The sequence below is a fragment of the Tetranychus urticae genome, chromosome 3 (assembly GCF_039701765.1).
Source record: "Tetranychus urticae isolate SD_2017Ah chromosome 3, NJAU_TeUrti_SD_1.0, whole genome shotgun sequence".
In the NCBI taxonomy this organism is placed as follows: Eukaryota; Metazoa; Arthropoda; class Arachnida; order Trombidiformes; family Tetranychidae; genus Tetranychus; species Tetranychus urticae.
In genome coordinates, this window is record NC_142960.1 from 1092049 (window position 1) to 1108937 (window position 16889).

At 33.3% G+C, this 16889-nt stretch overlaps 4 protein-coding genes across 4 annotated transcripts; all 4 read right to left on the bottom strand.

Moving 5' to 3' along the window:
- Positions 1-133: 133 nt before the first annotated feature.
- On the bottom strand, positions 134-7608 carry Synj (synaptojanin). The gene is made up of 6 exons (XM_015936973.3): positions 7284-7608; positions 6726-6812; positions 5509-6509; positions 5271-5423; positions 4597-5207; positions 134-2296 (listed from the first exon to the last, which is right to left on the bottom strand). Exons 1-6 carry the CDS (start codon positions 7405-7407, stop codon positions 427-429), a joined length of 3846 nt encoding a protein of 1281 aa, XP_015792459.2. The 5' UTR covers positions 7408-7608; the 3' UTR covers positions 134-426.
- Positions 7609-8900: 1292 nt separating this feature from the next.
- On the bottom strand, positions 8901-10641 carry Sc2 (trans-2,3-enoyl-CoA reductase Sc2). Its single transcript, XM_015937139.3, has 6 exons — positions 10538-10641; positions 10243-10348; positions 10128-10172; positions 9723-9945; positions 9546-9651; positions 8901-9473 (listed from the first exon to the last, which is right to left on the bottom strand). The coding sequence occupies exons 1-6, from the start codon at positions 10541-10543 to the stop codon at positions 9036-9038; spliced, it is 924 nt and encodes a 307-aa protein (XP_015792625.1). The 5' UTR covers positions 10544-10641; the 3' UTR covers positions 8901-9035.
- A 329-nt stretch (positions 10642-10970) lies between these two features.
- On the bottom strand, positions 10971-13089 carry rtet (major facilitator superfamily domain-containing protein rtet). The gene is made up of 7 exons (XM_015937053.3): positions 12810-13089; positions 12171-12728; positions 12004-12100; positions 11806-11917; positions 11633-11741; positions 11342-11570; positions 10971-11280 (listed from the first exon to the last, which is right to left on the bottom strand). Exons 1-7 carry the CDS (start codon positions 12921-12923, stop codon positions 11162-11164), a joined length of 1338 nt encoding a protein of 445 aa, XP_015792539.2. The 5' UTR covers positions 12924-13089; the 3' UTR covers positions 10971-11161.
- Positions 13090-13357: 268 nt separating this feature from the next.
- On the bottom strand, positions 13358-16729 carry Gclc (glutamate--cysteine ligase). Its single transcript, XM_015937052.3, has 5 exons — positions 16477-16729; positions 16026-16163; positions 15615-15790; positions 15337-15450; positions 13358-15271 (listed from the first exon to the last, which is right to left on the bottom strand). The coding sequence occupies exons 1-5, from the start codon at positions 16624-16626 to the stop codon at positions 13888-13890; spliced, it is 1962 nt and encodes a 653-aa protein (XP_015792538.1). The 5' UTR covers positions 16627-16729; the 3' UTR covers positions 13358-13887.
- Positions 16730-16889: the final 160 nt, after the last annotated feature.

A 16889-nucleotide genomic window follows, 5' to 3' on the forward strand; every position in this document is an offset into this window, starting at 1 on the left:
TCTTATCAGCCAAAAATCAGTGCAACATGAAACAAACAATTTATAATTATATTCAAGTTATTTGCTCTTGCAATGATAAAAATATATTCAATTTGTTTGAACCGATTGAAAATTCAATGAAATTATACAAATGTTTAAGATGAGCAGTTTTATTCAAAGTAGCGAATAAAAAAATTAAAACAAGATATGTTAGAGACTAAATTTAATTATATTTAACAATTTATGTTTTCGTTCAAGCAAATATAACTCAACATTTATCATGATTTCCATCTTCCACAACATAAGTTTAATTGATCATAGTTGTATTAATTGTAATTATGACAGAAATGGGCAAATGACTAGCCTAGAAGATTCACAAAGCATGAGACAAAAAAGTAAGGAATGAGGAAGAGCGAGATATTTAGGCAAAATTTATTTTAAAAGATGTTACGGTGCTCTTCTTGGTGGAATGACTGGTGGTGGATGCTTTGGCGGACCAGCGGAAGATGTTGGTACCTTGGTTCGAGCTGGAATAGGAGGTGGTTTGTTCATTAAGCAATCATTCATTGATTCGAGATTAGGTAAGTTTTTAGGCCTTTCCGGAACAAGAGGCGGTACATCTGGAATACACTCTACAGGTGGCAAAGGAGGTGCAGGGGGTAATGTTTGCCATGGAGAGACAGGTTCATCTAGAATATCATCTTTTTCAAATGAATCTACTCTTGGGGGTGGAATAGGCGGCGGTAATGATGGTTCGTTTCTATCATACTCATCTGGATCATCATCAGAAAATCCAATCTCTCTAGAATTATCGTAATCACTCGATATTGGTGGTGGAGCTGGAGCAGGAATATCAGGTGGAGGCATGTTAAAAGTTGTATCACCTCCTTCAAGTGAACTTCGAGAATTGGCTCGCTGGAATTGAGAGTTTCCTCTGTTGTTGGTAGATCCTTCAGATGGTAGGAATTGTAGCGATTGCAGCTGTTGAGATGGAGGTGGTGGAGGTGGCGCAGGTCGAACTGGAATTGGTTTTGCTTTTGAACTAGAAGCCATTGGCGGTGGTGGCTTTGATGGTGGACCTACTAAACTACTTGTGCTACTGCTATTTGATCCTCCAAGACCTTTGGCAATAGAAGGAGGCGGCGGTCTCGATGGTGGCTGAGTTGGTGTTGATCGTCCAGGAATTGGAGGAGGTTTTTCATCGGAATCATCTCCAGTTGGACTTGTTTGACATGGAGTAGATACAGTGTATAAATCATCTTCAATACAAAGAGTATTTGGCAAGCTTAACGAAGCTGAAGTAACTGTAGAAGCTTCTTCGGGATCGGGTAGTAATGAGGAAGATTCACATAAAGGTACCACATTGTTCATTCCCAAACTCATTTCTTTACGATAAGTTTCCATCCAATTCGGTGTTTGTAGCTCAATCCATAAATTAGAATCCAACATTGAAATTGAAGATGATTTGGAGACTTTCAATGCCGAAACACTTTCTCTAAAATGGATTGTCAAATGTTTCTCTCCTAATCTAAGTAAAACGATTTCTCCACCCTCATCACCAAGTAATTTAAGTATTGATTGAATTAAATTATCAGTGAAAGCGACAGCACCAGCCTTGTGTTTAACTAAAATACAAGCATCTTGCGGACCCGAGACAGCAACCAATCTAGCAAATATTTCTTCTAATGCTTTATCATCAACCCTTAATACATCAATACCATATTCACCAATAACTGGCCGATGATCACTAGTTTTCAACTCAGCCCGACCATAATAGATTATTTTACCATAATTCAGATGCTGATGATCTTCCCCTAATCGGGTTGCATGGCGTTTCTTAAAGAGTATACGATCAGTATAAGCAGGAATTCGACATTTTTCACTAGTATCATAATCATCTGATTCGATGTCATATTTATAAGTAGGAGGGAAATTGATTTCACCCTCAATATAATTGCGGAAAACTTTTCCTTTGGCTTGTTGGACCTTCAACTGGTCACTGCTTAATAAAGTTGGCCAATCGCCTAAACGAACGCAATCTTTTACACGTTCGTTGTCCATATCGATTCGATAATTAAAATCACCACACCAAAAGATAAAATCATGAGAATTGAGTGTTCTACCAGAAGGAAAACTAAGTTTACGAGTGATTTCTGCATAATCAGCATTACGATCTTGAACTTGAGATTGACCAGCGGCAAAGTGAGCACAAAGGAAACATAACGAGGTATTATGGAACAACATTCGGATGCCAACTCCACCTTTGTTACCAGCAGCTCCTCCTAATCCGGTTTTAACAATATCTACAGCAACATCTCTGTAAAAAAGAGGAAATGAATTCGAGTTAAAAAAACGTATATAAATAGCGATAAATTAAGTAATTGTCAAAAACAAAGGAATAAAAAGTAATGTTTGAAAATAAAATGGAAAATTTGTTTTGTGAAGTGACAAAAGGTGAACTTTTAGGCACATTTGTTATTTTACGACATTCTTTAACCCATAGATTTAAGAGAAGCCTATTACAAGTTCTAAGGAAACATTTTGCAACCAAAAGCATTCCTTTAGGTAACAATAAACTGTTATAACGAATAAAGATGGGAAAGGTTTAACAGGTCATAAAAATCAAGCCTCAAGGTGAAAGGCAATGAAATGTCTAACTTTTTCAATTTGAATATTGAGTGGAAATGTTGCAGTTCTTGATAATTGTTTAACGAAATACTAAAAGTAAAATTAAAGGACTTTTATAAATAAGATTGACTAAAAAGACACAATCAACACAATTGTCACATTTATACACAAATTGAAACAAATGGGCAAAAACGGGTAAAAATTGATTTCTTGCAAATTTGCTTCTGATAGTTTATAGGGACATAAAAACGAAGTCCATTTGTGCGATTTATAGGTTTCTCTGATCAATAGTTTTCGAGAAAGTCGAGTCGAAAGTTGAAGCTAAGATTGTCTTTTGTTCATTTACGGAAGCTGACTTTTTCATGAAACTCATTTTCCTTTTGCAAATGTCAATGGCCCACCAGAAAATGCACTTACAATGTATTTTGAGGGATAAAATTTTCTGTCTTCTGTAAAACAGATAAGTTCGATTTTTAGTTGAACCGATCGCTTTCTATGAGCATAAGATTCAGCTAGGTGAAAATTATTATTTGACCATAAAATTGTCGCCTCACATAATGGATCAAATAAATTCATCAATTTCTAAGCAGTTCTCTTGATTTTGGTCATTGGACTTAAAACCTTGAGGCTCGATATTTCGAGAATGGCATTATTTACAGTCGTCATTCTTTCACCAATTTATCTCTTTACTAATTAATGATTCAATTCAATTTAATAACTCTCCATTTGGGTTCTGGAAATCGGGCTGTGAATGGGCAAGCAACAACTTATTCAACAAAACAAACTCATCTTAACCCATTTCTTAACCGTTGATAAATTGAAAAAAGTATTCAATTCTTAATGTGTACAAACAATTTTTTTATGGATCAATATCAAGTTTCAGCTTGCTAACTCTTACGGTAATTGAAATCGGTCGATTCAAACGAAAATCGAACTTATCTCTTTTACAGAGACGCAAAACTTTCCTTCATGTAATGAAGTGCATTTTCTGATTCGCCATTAGGTAAATGAGTTTCACGAAAAAATCTGCTTCAATGATTGTGTAAAAAGCTTTGCAAGTTTCAACTTCGAACTCGATTTTCTCGAAAACTGTTCATCGGAGAAATCTTAAAATCGCACAGATAAACTCATTTTTCATGTCCCTACAAACTAATAGAGTCTAAATTTGCAAGGAGTTAATTATTTCCCGTTTTCGCCCATTTTTCTTTCGGTGTTTTGTCAATTTGAGTCAATTTGTGCATAAATGTTACAAATGTGTTAAGTGTGTCTTTTTAGTAACAACCAAGATTGACAAAACTAAAGAGCGAGAAAAAAGTATGGTTCAGGATTGTTGCTTAATGATTTCTTTCGAGTTGCTAGATTTACAAATGTCTGAAAAATATTAAAATTCATAATCATTAGATAACCTTGAAATCCAACCTCATTCAATAAAAGCATAATTAAATGCAAGGTTTGAAACAAAATTTACAGGCGTATAAGAATCTAACAGCTTATTTTTTCATTTTTCAATTGCATGATATTCAATAATTTACTAATCTGTAGTAATTTTGAATCATGTCTATGGATAAACCAAATAAAAATATCTAATCTCTTTTACTTTTGAATGCAATAAAAGTATCAGCGGTGTATGTAAATGTAGATTGTGATTGAATTGTTTACGACCATTTGCAAACTGATTTGATGTGGAAACAAAGTGTGACATATTTGAACAAGGTCTGACTGAAAGCCCTTTTTGCATGACCAAGCATAAAATGATCAAGACTTATAGAATGAAAATCGGTCAATGAGTGACAATAAAAGCAAATAAAAAATAAATCGCATCGAATTGAGTGGCAATGATGAAGGAATGTAATTTTTTCTGACATTCAATCTTTTCAAGTTGAATTCGTTGAAAACTGGTAAGTTTAAACTTAATAAAGAATGGTTGCACAAAATGGAAGCTAATTAATATTTTTAGTTGATTGGTTGATGAGTGAAATATTTAATTACCTGATAAAAGGAGCATGATGAGGTCGAACAAATATAAATAAGCAAACTCCAACAAGCTGTTCACTCGTAACAAGAACGTAATTAGTGTCGCGTGAGATGGTTTTTTGTAATTCAATCAACCATTCACGTTGATTTGATGTACTCGCAGCAACTATATTACTAGCATTGAGATCTACTATTTCCTCGAATCCAATGGCATAAATATCAGGCGGAGCATTTTCTTCAGATAATTCACCAAGAGATTCCTCCAGAGAAAGGTCCATAATATTGTGAACTTGTTTCTTTACTTTATAGTCTAGAAGCCAATCTGAAAGTGGATCAGATCTACGATAGACGATGCTGTTAAAATGTTTGCCTCCATTTACATTCCAGGTACCAACAACAACTTTGATTGATAAGGGCTTTGTAAATTCGAGATAACGATCACAGAGTGCAATGAGGATATTATTAGGAAGATGTAGATAATGTTGAGGAAGAAGAGATCGAGCTTTATCTGCGGATTCGTGATTCAATGATTTACCCAGTAACAGAACATCAAATGCCTCTTGTTTGCTACTGTCAAGAAGATTATTTTGAATGGTACGAGCAACAGAGAGAGTGCTGTCTTTGATCTGGAAGAATCAAAAATTTATATGAAAGATAAATCATCATCAAATATCGGGTCTTGAAATTACCTTAGATTTTCCTTCAAGAGCTCCTGTTCCAGCGTACAATCTACTTATTTGATCTCCATTCATAATCCACATATTTTTGAATGTTTCTTCAAACCGAGAAGTCACAGTCGTCTTATCAGTCAGATTGAGAGCGCTGAGCTGCTTTTTAAGAATCTGCATGGGAATAAAAAATTTGAAACAAAATTAGTAAACAAAATTACACAAGTAATTTGAGATGAAAATAGACGATCAAACTAACCTCTAAACCAATGAAAGTTTGTACACTATTAGTTCTATCTAAACAATCAACACAGTTGACTCTGAAACATCCGGTTTGCATGTTCCTTTCAACACCATCTCCGATTGAGAAGAAAGAAAATTCTTTTAGTTGATTACGGATCTCGAAGGCAAGATGTTTATGTAGATTATCTTGACGACCTCGTGGGCATTGGGCATGATAATCGAAGTTAATCAAAGGAATCTCTTTAGTTAGACAAGAAGCTTTATGATGAGCCTTAAACATTTTTGTTAACATGGTTTCACCCTCTTTACTTCCCATTAGATTGATGAAGGATTGTTTTCCATACCGCTTACGAAGAGCGGCAATGTGTCGATCATAAGCTGGCTGTGAAATCTCACTTCCACGAGACATTTTGATTTTATGTGAGCCCAGATTAATACCAGGTTGTTCCCAGAATAATGGAACAGATCCTCGAAGAAGAATATAAGAGGAAACCTTGGATTCAAGATAAATTGATTGTTCTGTTTCGACAAAGTTGGCAACATTTCCATCATCATCAACTCCCCGAACGTTGAAACGAGTACCAGCGCGCTCCGATGATAACCTTGAGATAAGACAAGCTCTTGCCTGTTCATGTCCAACATAAACTGTGCTTATGGCAACTCCTCCGCAAACTGCTTTCAAAAGCCAGAGATCGGTATCAACACCATATCTTATGAAATGTAGATGGAAAACTCTATTCCAAAAGAAGCGATTATCGGTTTCATTCGTTCTCAACTTTCGCTGGGGGTTTAATGTTAAATCGAATGGCTTTTCATCTGGTTGTGATGTCCATGAGAAGTAAAAAGTACCCGAGTTCAGCACTCGTCTTATTTCTTGAATTTTATCATTATCCGAAGCATTGTTTCGCAATGATATGAATGTCGTATCAGTGATGCGAAATATTTCCGATTTTGCTATTTTACCAACAGACACGCAAGCATTCACCAGAACAAGGTACAGCAGATGAGTACTGTCTCCTATTTATAATAAAATCAAAAGAAAAGTAAACAGGTTGGGTTTTAGGTTATTAGGTTGATATACGATTTTTGAATGAAATGTGCAAAAGAAAATTGTAGTTATTGAAGGTAAAAAAGCCGATATAAATAACAAAAAACTTAATCAATATAGATTGTTTACTTAATCAAGGTTTGTGATGGATATGATAGAGTTGAATGCAAAAACAAAGAACTTACCTAAAGGTAATTGAAGCACACCCAAACATCCATAGGCATCATCTAGTGAAGTATACAAATGCTTAACAGAATCAGCTTCACTACCAGCTAAAGAGGAAACATAATATATCATTAATTAAACATATTCAAGGATAGTTGGAGGTGGTAATCCAGTGTTTTATTGTTAACCAAAATCGATAATGTTTCCGAAAAGATTGCATGTAATAATCAAACAAAATCCAAAAGCCAAAGTAAAGTCGAAAAACAAATCATCGTTAGCATAAAACTTTTGATAACAAAGTGTCAAAAAGAGGTTGAAAAAGGAGAATTTGCAATGACGAAAATCAAGGTATGCAAAGTAAGCAAGACAGTTTGAATTGACTTTTTGAATGATAAATATTTTTACTGTCAGATTGACAGGAAAGGGATAGAAGTGAACTCGACCAGGAGAGAACAAAAAGACTGCACTTTGACTCAAAGTGGATTCCAAAGTTAATTAAAACTACTACTGAATTATACAAGTATGGAGATAATCATAAAAACCAGAAAAATGGAATTAAAATAATCAAATAAACTTACTCAGTGTTGAGATGACCTCAGCTTCGAAGAGAAGAGCCTGGCTCTTGTCATTCCTTTTCTCCAATAGAACCGAGTAAACTGAATCAACTTTATGCCAAACCTTGTAGACCTTACCTAACACCATTCCTTAGGACGAAACCTGAAAACAAGGAACAGTGCAATATTTTGATGATATAGCTCACAAAGCGAACAAGATTAGAATTCACATTTAATAAACTTTATTACAAATCAATGAAACACCATCACCACTAACTAAGATTTCAGGTGTAACTCACTAAAAAAACAAACCTTTCACTCTGAATATGTTCAATCAAGAAATATTTTTTTTCTCAGTAGTTATCTTATTTAACTGTAGATGGCGCTAAAAACTGTTGTCGGTGTAACCAATCATAAAAGGTGGTTAATTTGCAATTTAATAAAATCAGTTAAAATCAATTAATTTTCTCATATACCTTACCTAGAAAAACTTAATTTTCGGAATATTTATTGACTTCATCGAAAAGTAAATTTGTTTCTATAAGCAAGACTAGTGATAGCGAAATAATTCGATCTGGAAATAAGAGCATCTAACAGTGGATTCATGTAATAATCCTAAACTTAGTTTATTAATTTCTCTGACTCTTCCATCATCCATCATCTTTTGGTCATTTTTTGTTCCAAACTCAATTGTGCCAGCAGAAATCAAATGTTAGTATACAACTAAAAAGAAATAAATTCACACTAACAACATTTGGCTAAATACGGCTTCATTAACGTATTGTAAGATAAACTGAAGTTCAGTCACTGGCCTCAAATAAATGCAAAATCAGAGCCTTTTTTACATTATAATGATAACAGTTTATAATGATAAAAACAGCGGTTTTCATAAAAAAAATTATGACAGTAAATCATTGAGAAATTCATTATTACTTCAAAAATCTCGATGGTTTTGAAATGAAGTTATATGCAAGCAATTGAAGTTTAAAGAAATGAGAGTAAAAATGAAAACTACTTACTCTTATATCTGTTTTCAGAAGTGATTCAAGTAATTAAATTTAAATTAATGATGAGTTTCATCGAGCCATTGGTGAATTTTGTTGAGTGAAATACATAAAGATGAAATTAAAACAAAATTAATCATAACAAACGATAACATGGAACGGATTAAATACTGATGAATTATTGATTGTTAGATAACCAAACCAGCAATAAAAATTGAAAATTCAAAGACTCTTCAGTATCAAAGATATCAATAATAATTACAAAATTAGTTTTAATAAAATCACTTATTTTCATTTTGAATCGCGATTTCAATCTGATTGGAGTGTTTTTTGTGAATTAGACAAGACTTTTGAATTTTTGAATCGTTATAATTTACTTGGTCTCTCGATGTTTTGATCAATATTTTAACAATTTGGCTTAATCATAAATGAACAAAAAGGTGGGCGAAAATTTCATGCAGATAAGTAAGCTACTTCATTCAAAATAGAAAAATCAATGGATCCATTGAAACTATTAATTTGATTAAATTGATTGACATGTATTGATAATTTAGAGACAGCTTTGGCTGTAGAATGATTGACAATTATCTGCCTCTGAACCAGCTACCCTATTTTACAAAGAAGATAGATTGAGAGATTATTGATAAACAAAAAAATTTAATTGTTGACCATGACAGTGACTCATTTAACATAATCATTATTCATTTAATTTTCCCATCTTTTGTACCCATCTATAGCAAATGCTTTTGTTGATTAAATGTATTAAACTTTCTTAGAGTAAGAAAGGAATAATTGCTTTTCTTCCTCTTGGATAATTAGAAAACTCCTTCTTGTAATTTCGGTGTTTTCCAAGAGCCCAAAGTGTCATTTGGAATAATCCAGCTGCAGTAAATAAGCCAGCGGGTAAGCATTGGGTGAGAATCGTGAAAAAGATCCAAGAGTATGCTTCGTAAGTATAATTAGGACATGAGACAAAATTGAAAAGAGTAGTAAATGGATTTCCAGTTGGTACAGGAATTTTTCGCTCCCTGGTTCCAGGAGGTCGGAGGTTTCTCAGGGCAATGTGGATACTGAAGTTTCCAAGCTCAGAAAGAATGAATCCAAGCAATCCAATGTTAATTTGAAGGCTGCCGAAATATGGTGGAGTGTAAAGGGGATGATTTACATAATATCCAATGTAAAATGCGAAACCCCAATAATATGAGCAATTCTGTTGGATTGAATTGTAGAGAAAATTTTATTTAAGTAACATAGAAAAGGCTGCAAATGTATCCAAATTTACCTTGAATAAATTGAAGAGTGGCATAGTTCCATGAGAGAATCGGTGCACGAATAAAGTTTCGAGTATTCTCTTGATGTAATGGAATGACCAGCAAACAGCAGCATAACTATTCAAACGAATAAAAAGAGTCAGTAATGCCAGTGCATATCTTAAAATTCATATCTTGATTTTCCTTACTGAACAACTTGGTGCATTGGTTTAGTGGCAGCTCCTTTGCCGTATAAGATTTCAGGTCTGGTGTAGGAAACCATGTAACAGATCAGAGGACCAAAGTATTCCCAAAAGAAAACCGTTTTCCAACCGATTTGAGGACCCAAGTCTTTGAGGAAAAGTTTTTTACTGTTCTTGAGATTAGCGCTAATGCTCTTTAGTTGAACATCATCGTCAAGGGATTTTCCCTCTGCAAAAGGAAAAGTTTAAATTTTAAAAAGGCGAAACAAAATGTATGAATTTATCAAATTGACAATGAAGGATGTTAAACAATGCACAATGCAATAAATTTTTTGAAATCAGAGCTAATGAAATTGTTGTAGCGCTAAATGCAATAATTCAACATTTAAAAATGTAATAGACTAAACTTACTTGGTTCGATTCGAAGAGCTTGTCTGTCAGGGTACAAAGATTTCTCTGTGGAAAGTAAGCAAAGGTCATGAAGTATAATCCAATGATTAAATTTAATAAGAGAATAATTACTAACTCTGTTTGTGAATGAGTTTTTTAATATCTCGTATCTTTGATGATGGACTAACATCAAAAAGTGTAGCAATGACAGTCTCATTAGATCCAGATTTAACGATTTCCAACTGGCGGTGATAAAAAGGGCAAAAATGCAGAAGAAAATAAATACACGGAAACATGGAATAGGGAAAATAATATCAAAATTGAAAATTATAAAAGAAATGGGAAACAAATTTATTATGAGATAAGGAAAATAAATAATTTGCACTGGTCTATATTTTCATTAGACCAGTGTTGACATTCGTTTAACTTACCTCCATTGTGTTCTAAAGGGCACAAGCAAATTCACTAAAACAAAATTAAATTAATGCTGACACAAGTGATAAAAGTTGAAATGATGATGTTTGCTGAGACGGCAATCAAAACTTGATCAACCAGAAGAGGATTCAAACCTTACCTGGTTACTTGTGTCACCAGTTTTGTTTGAAATGATGGTTACACAAGAGCGCGAATTTTTAAATATAAAACTCTCAAATGCTCAGCAATTTGACTAAAAATAAAAGTAACCAAAAATTCTTGTTGAATAAATGATTAAAAATATTTTTTTACTAAATTGTTCGTATTTAATCATTTAAAAGGTTCAAATTGATTGAAAATAGACATAATTCAATGAATTAGAATAAAAAAAACATCAAAGATAAAGAGTATTCATAGTGATGAACAGTGAAAAGGGAATGTAAAAATCAATTTATAAATCGATATATAAAATTTACTCAATAGAATATTAGAATAAACATAATCAACAAGTGTAATAAAGTATTAAGTCACAATTAATTATTGCAGAGATCTTTGAGCGTTGGAATTAAAATCAGTCTTTGAGTCATTTTCATTTCTGATCCAAAACAATCTCGTTGGTAAAATTTACCCATTGCTTGACCTCATGGGTGTATTTTAGCGGAGTTCAGTCGATTAGATAACGATCTTGATAATATAAACGGGAAAACAAAGAATAATGCTCCGATTGCATAACATATCTCAGGTCCAAATCTCCAATATGCTGTAAAAAATTATTGAAAAGATTAGACTAGATTATTAATTGTTGTAAAAAACAAACTAACTTAACGAAGACACAATTGGACCTAAGGCTCGAGCTAATGAACCTAGAGATCGGAATGTACCAAGGACAGTCCCTTTTTGGTCTGATGGTCCAGTTGATGAGGCAAGAGTTGTTAGACAAGGCACAACAGCGGCAGATGAAAATGAATAGAAAGCTAGTCCTGAATAAAGTTGAGGAATGGTTTGAGATAGTCCAATTGTTAAGAATGCCAACACAATAACGATTAAGCCCTTAAATTAAATGAATAATATATGTAAGTATAATTTCAAATTAAAAAACTTAGTTTATTTACTATTTTGATTGTCTTGAGCTCTTTGGTGGGTTTTATACGCCGGACATAAGTTCCTTGAAGTAGAGCCATTAATATACCACTGAATAAGTATACTTTTGCTTGTTGCATTCTGAAAAAAACAAAATACAATGAATAAAAAATTCAAAACTTTGAAATTTACTGAATTTATTTACCTCGTGTATCCAAATCTATGGTGAGTTAAGAAAGTAAGAGTATATTCGAGGCCAGAGTAGAAGAATAAGTAAAGAAAATAGATGAATCCTAAATCACAGATAACTTTTAAGTCTTGAGTAGAAAGAAAGGAAAAATACGAATAAATCAAATTGTCAAAGATTCATCATAAAACAAAAGGTGAATGAAATTTAACGCACCTTCTTTGCCAATCTTTTGAACATTTGAAAAGCGGAACAAAGAAATCGGGTTAACATATCCAAAAGCTTGCATGAAACCTTTGATGGTTGACTTGGCCTGAAGAGGTAAAAAAGGGGTTACAAAAATAAGATTGCAATCAGAATAGGAAAAAAAATTCAATTCTTACCCGATTGGCTTTTGGAAGCGACTCTTTGAAGTATAAGTAAATAAAAACAATATTAATAACAGCCAAAACGGTAGAAAAAATGGCGGGTAAGGCGAAAAATTGTTGACTCGATGAAAGAACAGTTTTTGAATAGTAGGAAAAGAAGGCACCAAGAAGAGGACCAAAAATAAAACCAACTGAGAAAGCAACACCAATCAACGCCATTCCTTTACCTCTATCAGCTTGAGCCAATAGGTCAGTAATTATTGCCGTAGATAGACTGACATTTCCTTTAAACAAGCCACCAAGCGTACGAGCAATGGCAAAGTAAAGGAACGATCCTTGAGACATTGACCAGAGAAAATGAGAAACAGCTATTCCCACCAAACATAACAACATTGAAACCCGGCGTCCATAGACGTCGGAAAAGGCCCCGATGAACGGTGAAGAGATGAACTGTAAAAAGGAAAACCAAGATCCTAATGCACCAGCGAGTAGGACTTTATTTAAATCATTTGGAGCACCACAATATACTCTGAATGTTTCAACGATATCATTAAGTTGCAAGTAAAGGCCACTCTAGATTGAAAAAGTAAACAAACATTAGTTAAGATGAATATTCTATAATATGGAAAATGGATGAACAAATGTTGTACTCACTTTATCATTAGTTTCATAATAATCCAATATTGATGGCATGAGCGGTAAAATAATTGTAAAAGCTAATAAATCAAGAATTAAAGAGATGAAGATGATATAACAGGAATGGTTCATGATGTTTCTTGGTTGCTGTTTACGTTTGGTGTTGCTATACTGATGACATTTGTTGACAAAGGTTTAAACAGAAACAAGTTTCTCTGGAAGGAAGTTATTTTTAATGAATAAAGATATTTATATTTACATGGTGATATAAATTATTGAGCAAACATGACAACAAAAAGTGATCAAATAACTTCTATTGCCACGTTGATGGCTATAGTTGTTGAAATTTTGAACTTGATGCTCCCTCCGTTTTACTGGTTTCCTTTCTTTTTATCTTCCTCTCACTATCTTTTCTCATAAAGCCTCTTCCGTGGCTAATAACATTAAAGTTGATTGTAATATAAAGTTATTGATTAAAATATTGCTGAAAATGATTTTATGCTGTCAGATAAAGTTAGATTGAAACGATCTATAAATCAATAAATTGTGAATTCAACTAATGAAAGTTACGATAGCCAATCATCTTGTTTATTAACAACTTTAAATAGCAAACAAAAAGGTGTCATGCGATTAGAACAAAAGTGCCAGATTTAAAATCTGATAATGAATCGCCCTTGGTTAAATTAATTTTATGTTTACAGCAATATGAGTTCAGCAGAACCAATCATAAGAACATAAGAACTCTAATCATTTATCGATAAGTTGCATCATCATCATGGTAACAAATGAAATAATTATATTTTACATGATAAATAATAAATCAAGTTTGAACAATAAAACGTTTTATGATTGATTCGTTACTTTCTCTCTTCCAAATTAATATAATATCAACAATAAAATAAACTTTAACCCAATTAACTAAATAAAATTCTAACAAAGAAGGTAATTTGGTGATTTACATAATTGGCATAAATTGGACATTTTGCAAGAATCATAACAGGTGTTAAAACAATTATCCTTTTGAAACTCGTTTCAATTTTTAGAGTTTTGTCAATCAAATTTAATCCTATTTTAATTTTTCCTCTTTTTTTCTTTTCTATTTAGCATCACCATTTAAAAGTCGATCTTTAATGTAACTTGAATCACCAACTAGATCTTCACACAGAATCTTTCCTTTGGTTATTTTCTTGATTGTCTTAAGTAGATCATAATTGATTTTATCAGAGACAACAGAATCTTTTTTATAATCTGAGTGATTTTGGACAAACTTGCGAATCCATTGAGCAGGTGTCAAGTATTTACCTGAGGCTCGGCAAGAAATTAGATTAAGGTACTGATTTATAGTACAGTGAGTTTCAGCATCGATCTCAACACTAAGTAAATAGTGTCTTAAGAGAGGCATCAATCCGGGGAACATTCCACTCTTTCCATTGATTATTTCATCGATGGTTAGGAGTACACATGATTCATCAATATCATTATCAATGATATCCTCATCACAGTTTTTAATATCATTAGTACTGGCAGCTCTCAGACAAGCTGAAGCTTCGGGTGGACTAGTTTGAGTAATAATGCGTTTACGAAACCAGAATCGACATCTTTGGACAGCATCACGTTTTTGTGCTTCTTTCATATTTTCATCAACTTTGGAAATGGGTAATAAAAGATTTAATCGGTATGTTAATATGATTCTAGTAAGTAGAACAATGAAAACAACTAAGGCAGCATTTTCAAATTCCGTTATTTGAACTTCCATTGGACGAAATTCAACTCTCCAACCAATTCCTGGAGAGGATGGAGGAGGAGGTTTAAATCGCATAGTTTGCCAGTTTGTCGATTGAATATTTTCAAAATGGTCCATATCATTTTCATCATCTTGGTCAAGTTTTTCTCGATACAAAGTAACAGGATCACGTATAAAAAGATGTGCAATGTGCTTGGCAATTAGAGGATCAACGCCAGATTTAACCATTTTATCATAATAAACTTGATCATAAATTAACGGAATGTCATTATATTTATCTCCATCCGCTGAGATATATGAGTCGATTGAATCATATCTTGACTTATTGATCCGGAACTTGCAAAATTTCATAGGTTCTTCTCCAAGTTCTTCTTTGGTCCTATCATCTACCGCTTGCGATATCACACTCCAGCGGCAATCGAGATCACAGAGGTATCCTCTTTGGATAGGAGATGCTGCGCTTAGAGCCATCATAATAGGACATAACGGTGTCAATTGATCGTACAAAATTCTAGCCTCATCAAGATTAGAAGCTTGGAAAGTAACTTGAAGGCAACAACATCCCATACCAAAACCCATAGCATCCATATAAACATGATCTGCTTTAATTGCCTCTTTTGCTTCTTCGTCGTTAAATTCTTCAATGAAAGGATCAGGAGTCTTAATATCACGGTAAATGGGAATGTTGATTATCACTCGTCGCTTTCTTCTATGTCTTATATTCTGAGCTAGAGTTCTGGATAAAGAAAAACATTTGTTTGTTAGCCTCTTCAAAACTTTAATTCACCGAGTTTTAGGCACCTGAAACGTGGATGTCCTCCAAATATTGCTTCATCGGGAAAAAAGATGGATCCAGTAACACTTTTGGCAGGATCGAGTTGAGCTTGAGGCCATGTGAAATCAGGACAACCAAGTCTTTTTAAATAAACAAGCAGCCGGTAAATATAAAGATGTTAATAGAAGTATTACGACTTTAGATCAAGATAATCATGATAAAGACAGTGAAATACCATTAATGGCATCAAATAAAATAAGAGGTTATTTATCAAGCCGTTATCATGATGTGTTTTTATACCAACCTAGGAAAACTTGTGACACAGAGAAGAGCTTCATCTGGTGATAATAACGCTTCGATTTCCTGACGACGGATCTTCATATTTTTTTCGACTTCATTAAAATTGGAAAGCAAGGTTAGATCAAGGTCTGAAGCTCCATAAGGCGAACCCGGTGTTCCTTCAATCATGAAAGCGCCAAACTTAGTAAAAATAAATTAAAATCGTTAATAACTTATGATAGAGGAATCGAATGATGAATCATGTGAATGTAATATTTGCAACAAATGTAATTAAACGCAAGTGCAAAATATAAAAACGTGATCCAATATATCTTTCAACTAATCGACGAGATTATAAATATAAATATAATAGATATCAACTAGATACTAAGCAAACAAGACATTTTAATGTTACATAAAATAATTAGATTCGTACCTCTGGTCGCCAAAGACAAATTCTAGAGTTGCCTTCTTTTTTTTCACGTTCATCCATGATAGAAAGTAATTCACCAGCCTTAAGGCACACTCGTGCTCTTTGTTGTTTCTTATCAAATTTGATAAGCATGTACTCAATCTGTAAAAAATAACAAAATAATAGAACAGATTTTGCAAAAATTAGTTATGAATAGAAAAAGGGAGGCATGTTATAATTATGACCAATAGATTAAATAGCATAATTGTTTGAACAATAACATAACAATCAAGCTAATTCAAAAAAAAACAAAGAAACAAGAGCTTGGAAGCTAATTTATAAAAAATGCATAGTCATCTGACTTATTCTTCGATTTTCATATCAAATCTTTCAAGCTCTAGATTAGGAAGATGGTTAAAAATTAAGGATCAAATGAAAGGATAATTATAAAATAGAAGAAGAGGAAGAAACATACCTCATCACCCCATTTAAGATATTCATCTTGTCTATCCTTGAGTTTATGGTAGGAATTAATGAATTGGATTATACCATGTTCGCGAACATGTTCAGCATATTTACGGGTCTCATTCCAGGTCAAAGGTTGTCCAAGAGTAAGTAAGCCCATTTTAGACCCAAAATATCTGACACTCTAAAAAAGATGACAAGTCGAGTCACTTGATTGAAATTTATTGAGAAGGTAACTAGGCAAATGTACCGTTAAGAGATCAACTTTCAAGTAAAACTCTGTTTTCAATTGTAATCCGCTTAAAGTATCGGATTCGAATCAAATATAACATTCGGATTTGTAGAGATACGTCGGTTACAGGCTAGTTTGGTTAGTATAACCAGTAACTGTGGTTCTTTCACCCCCAGTTACAAATAACCGGT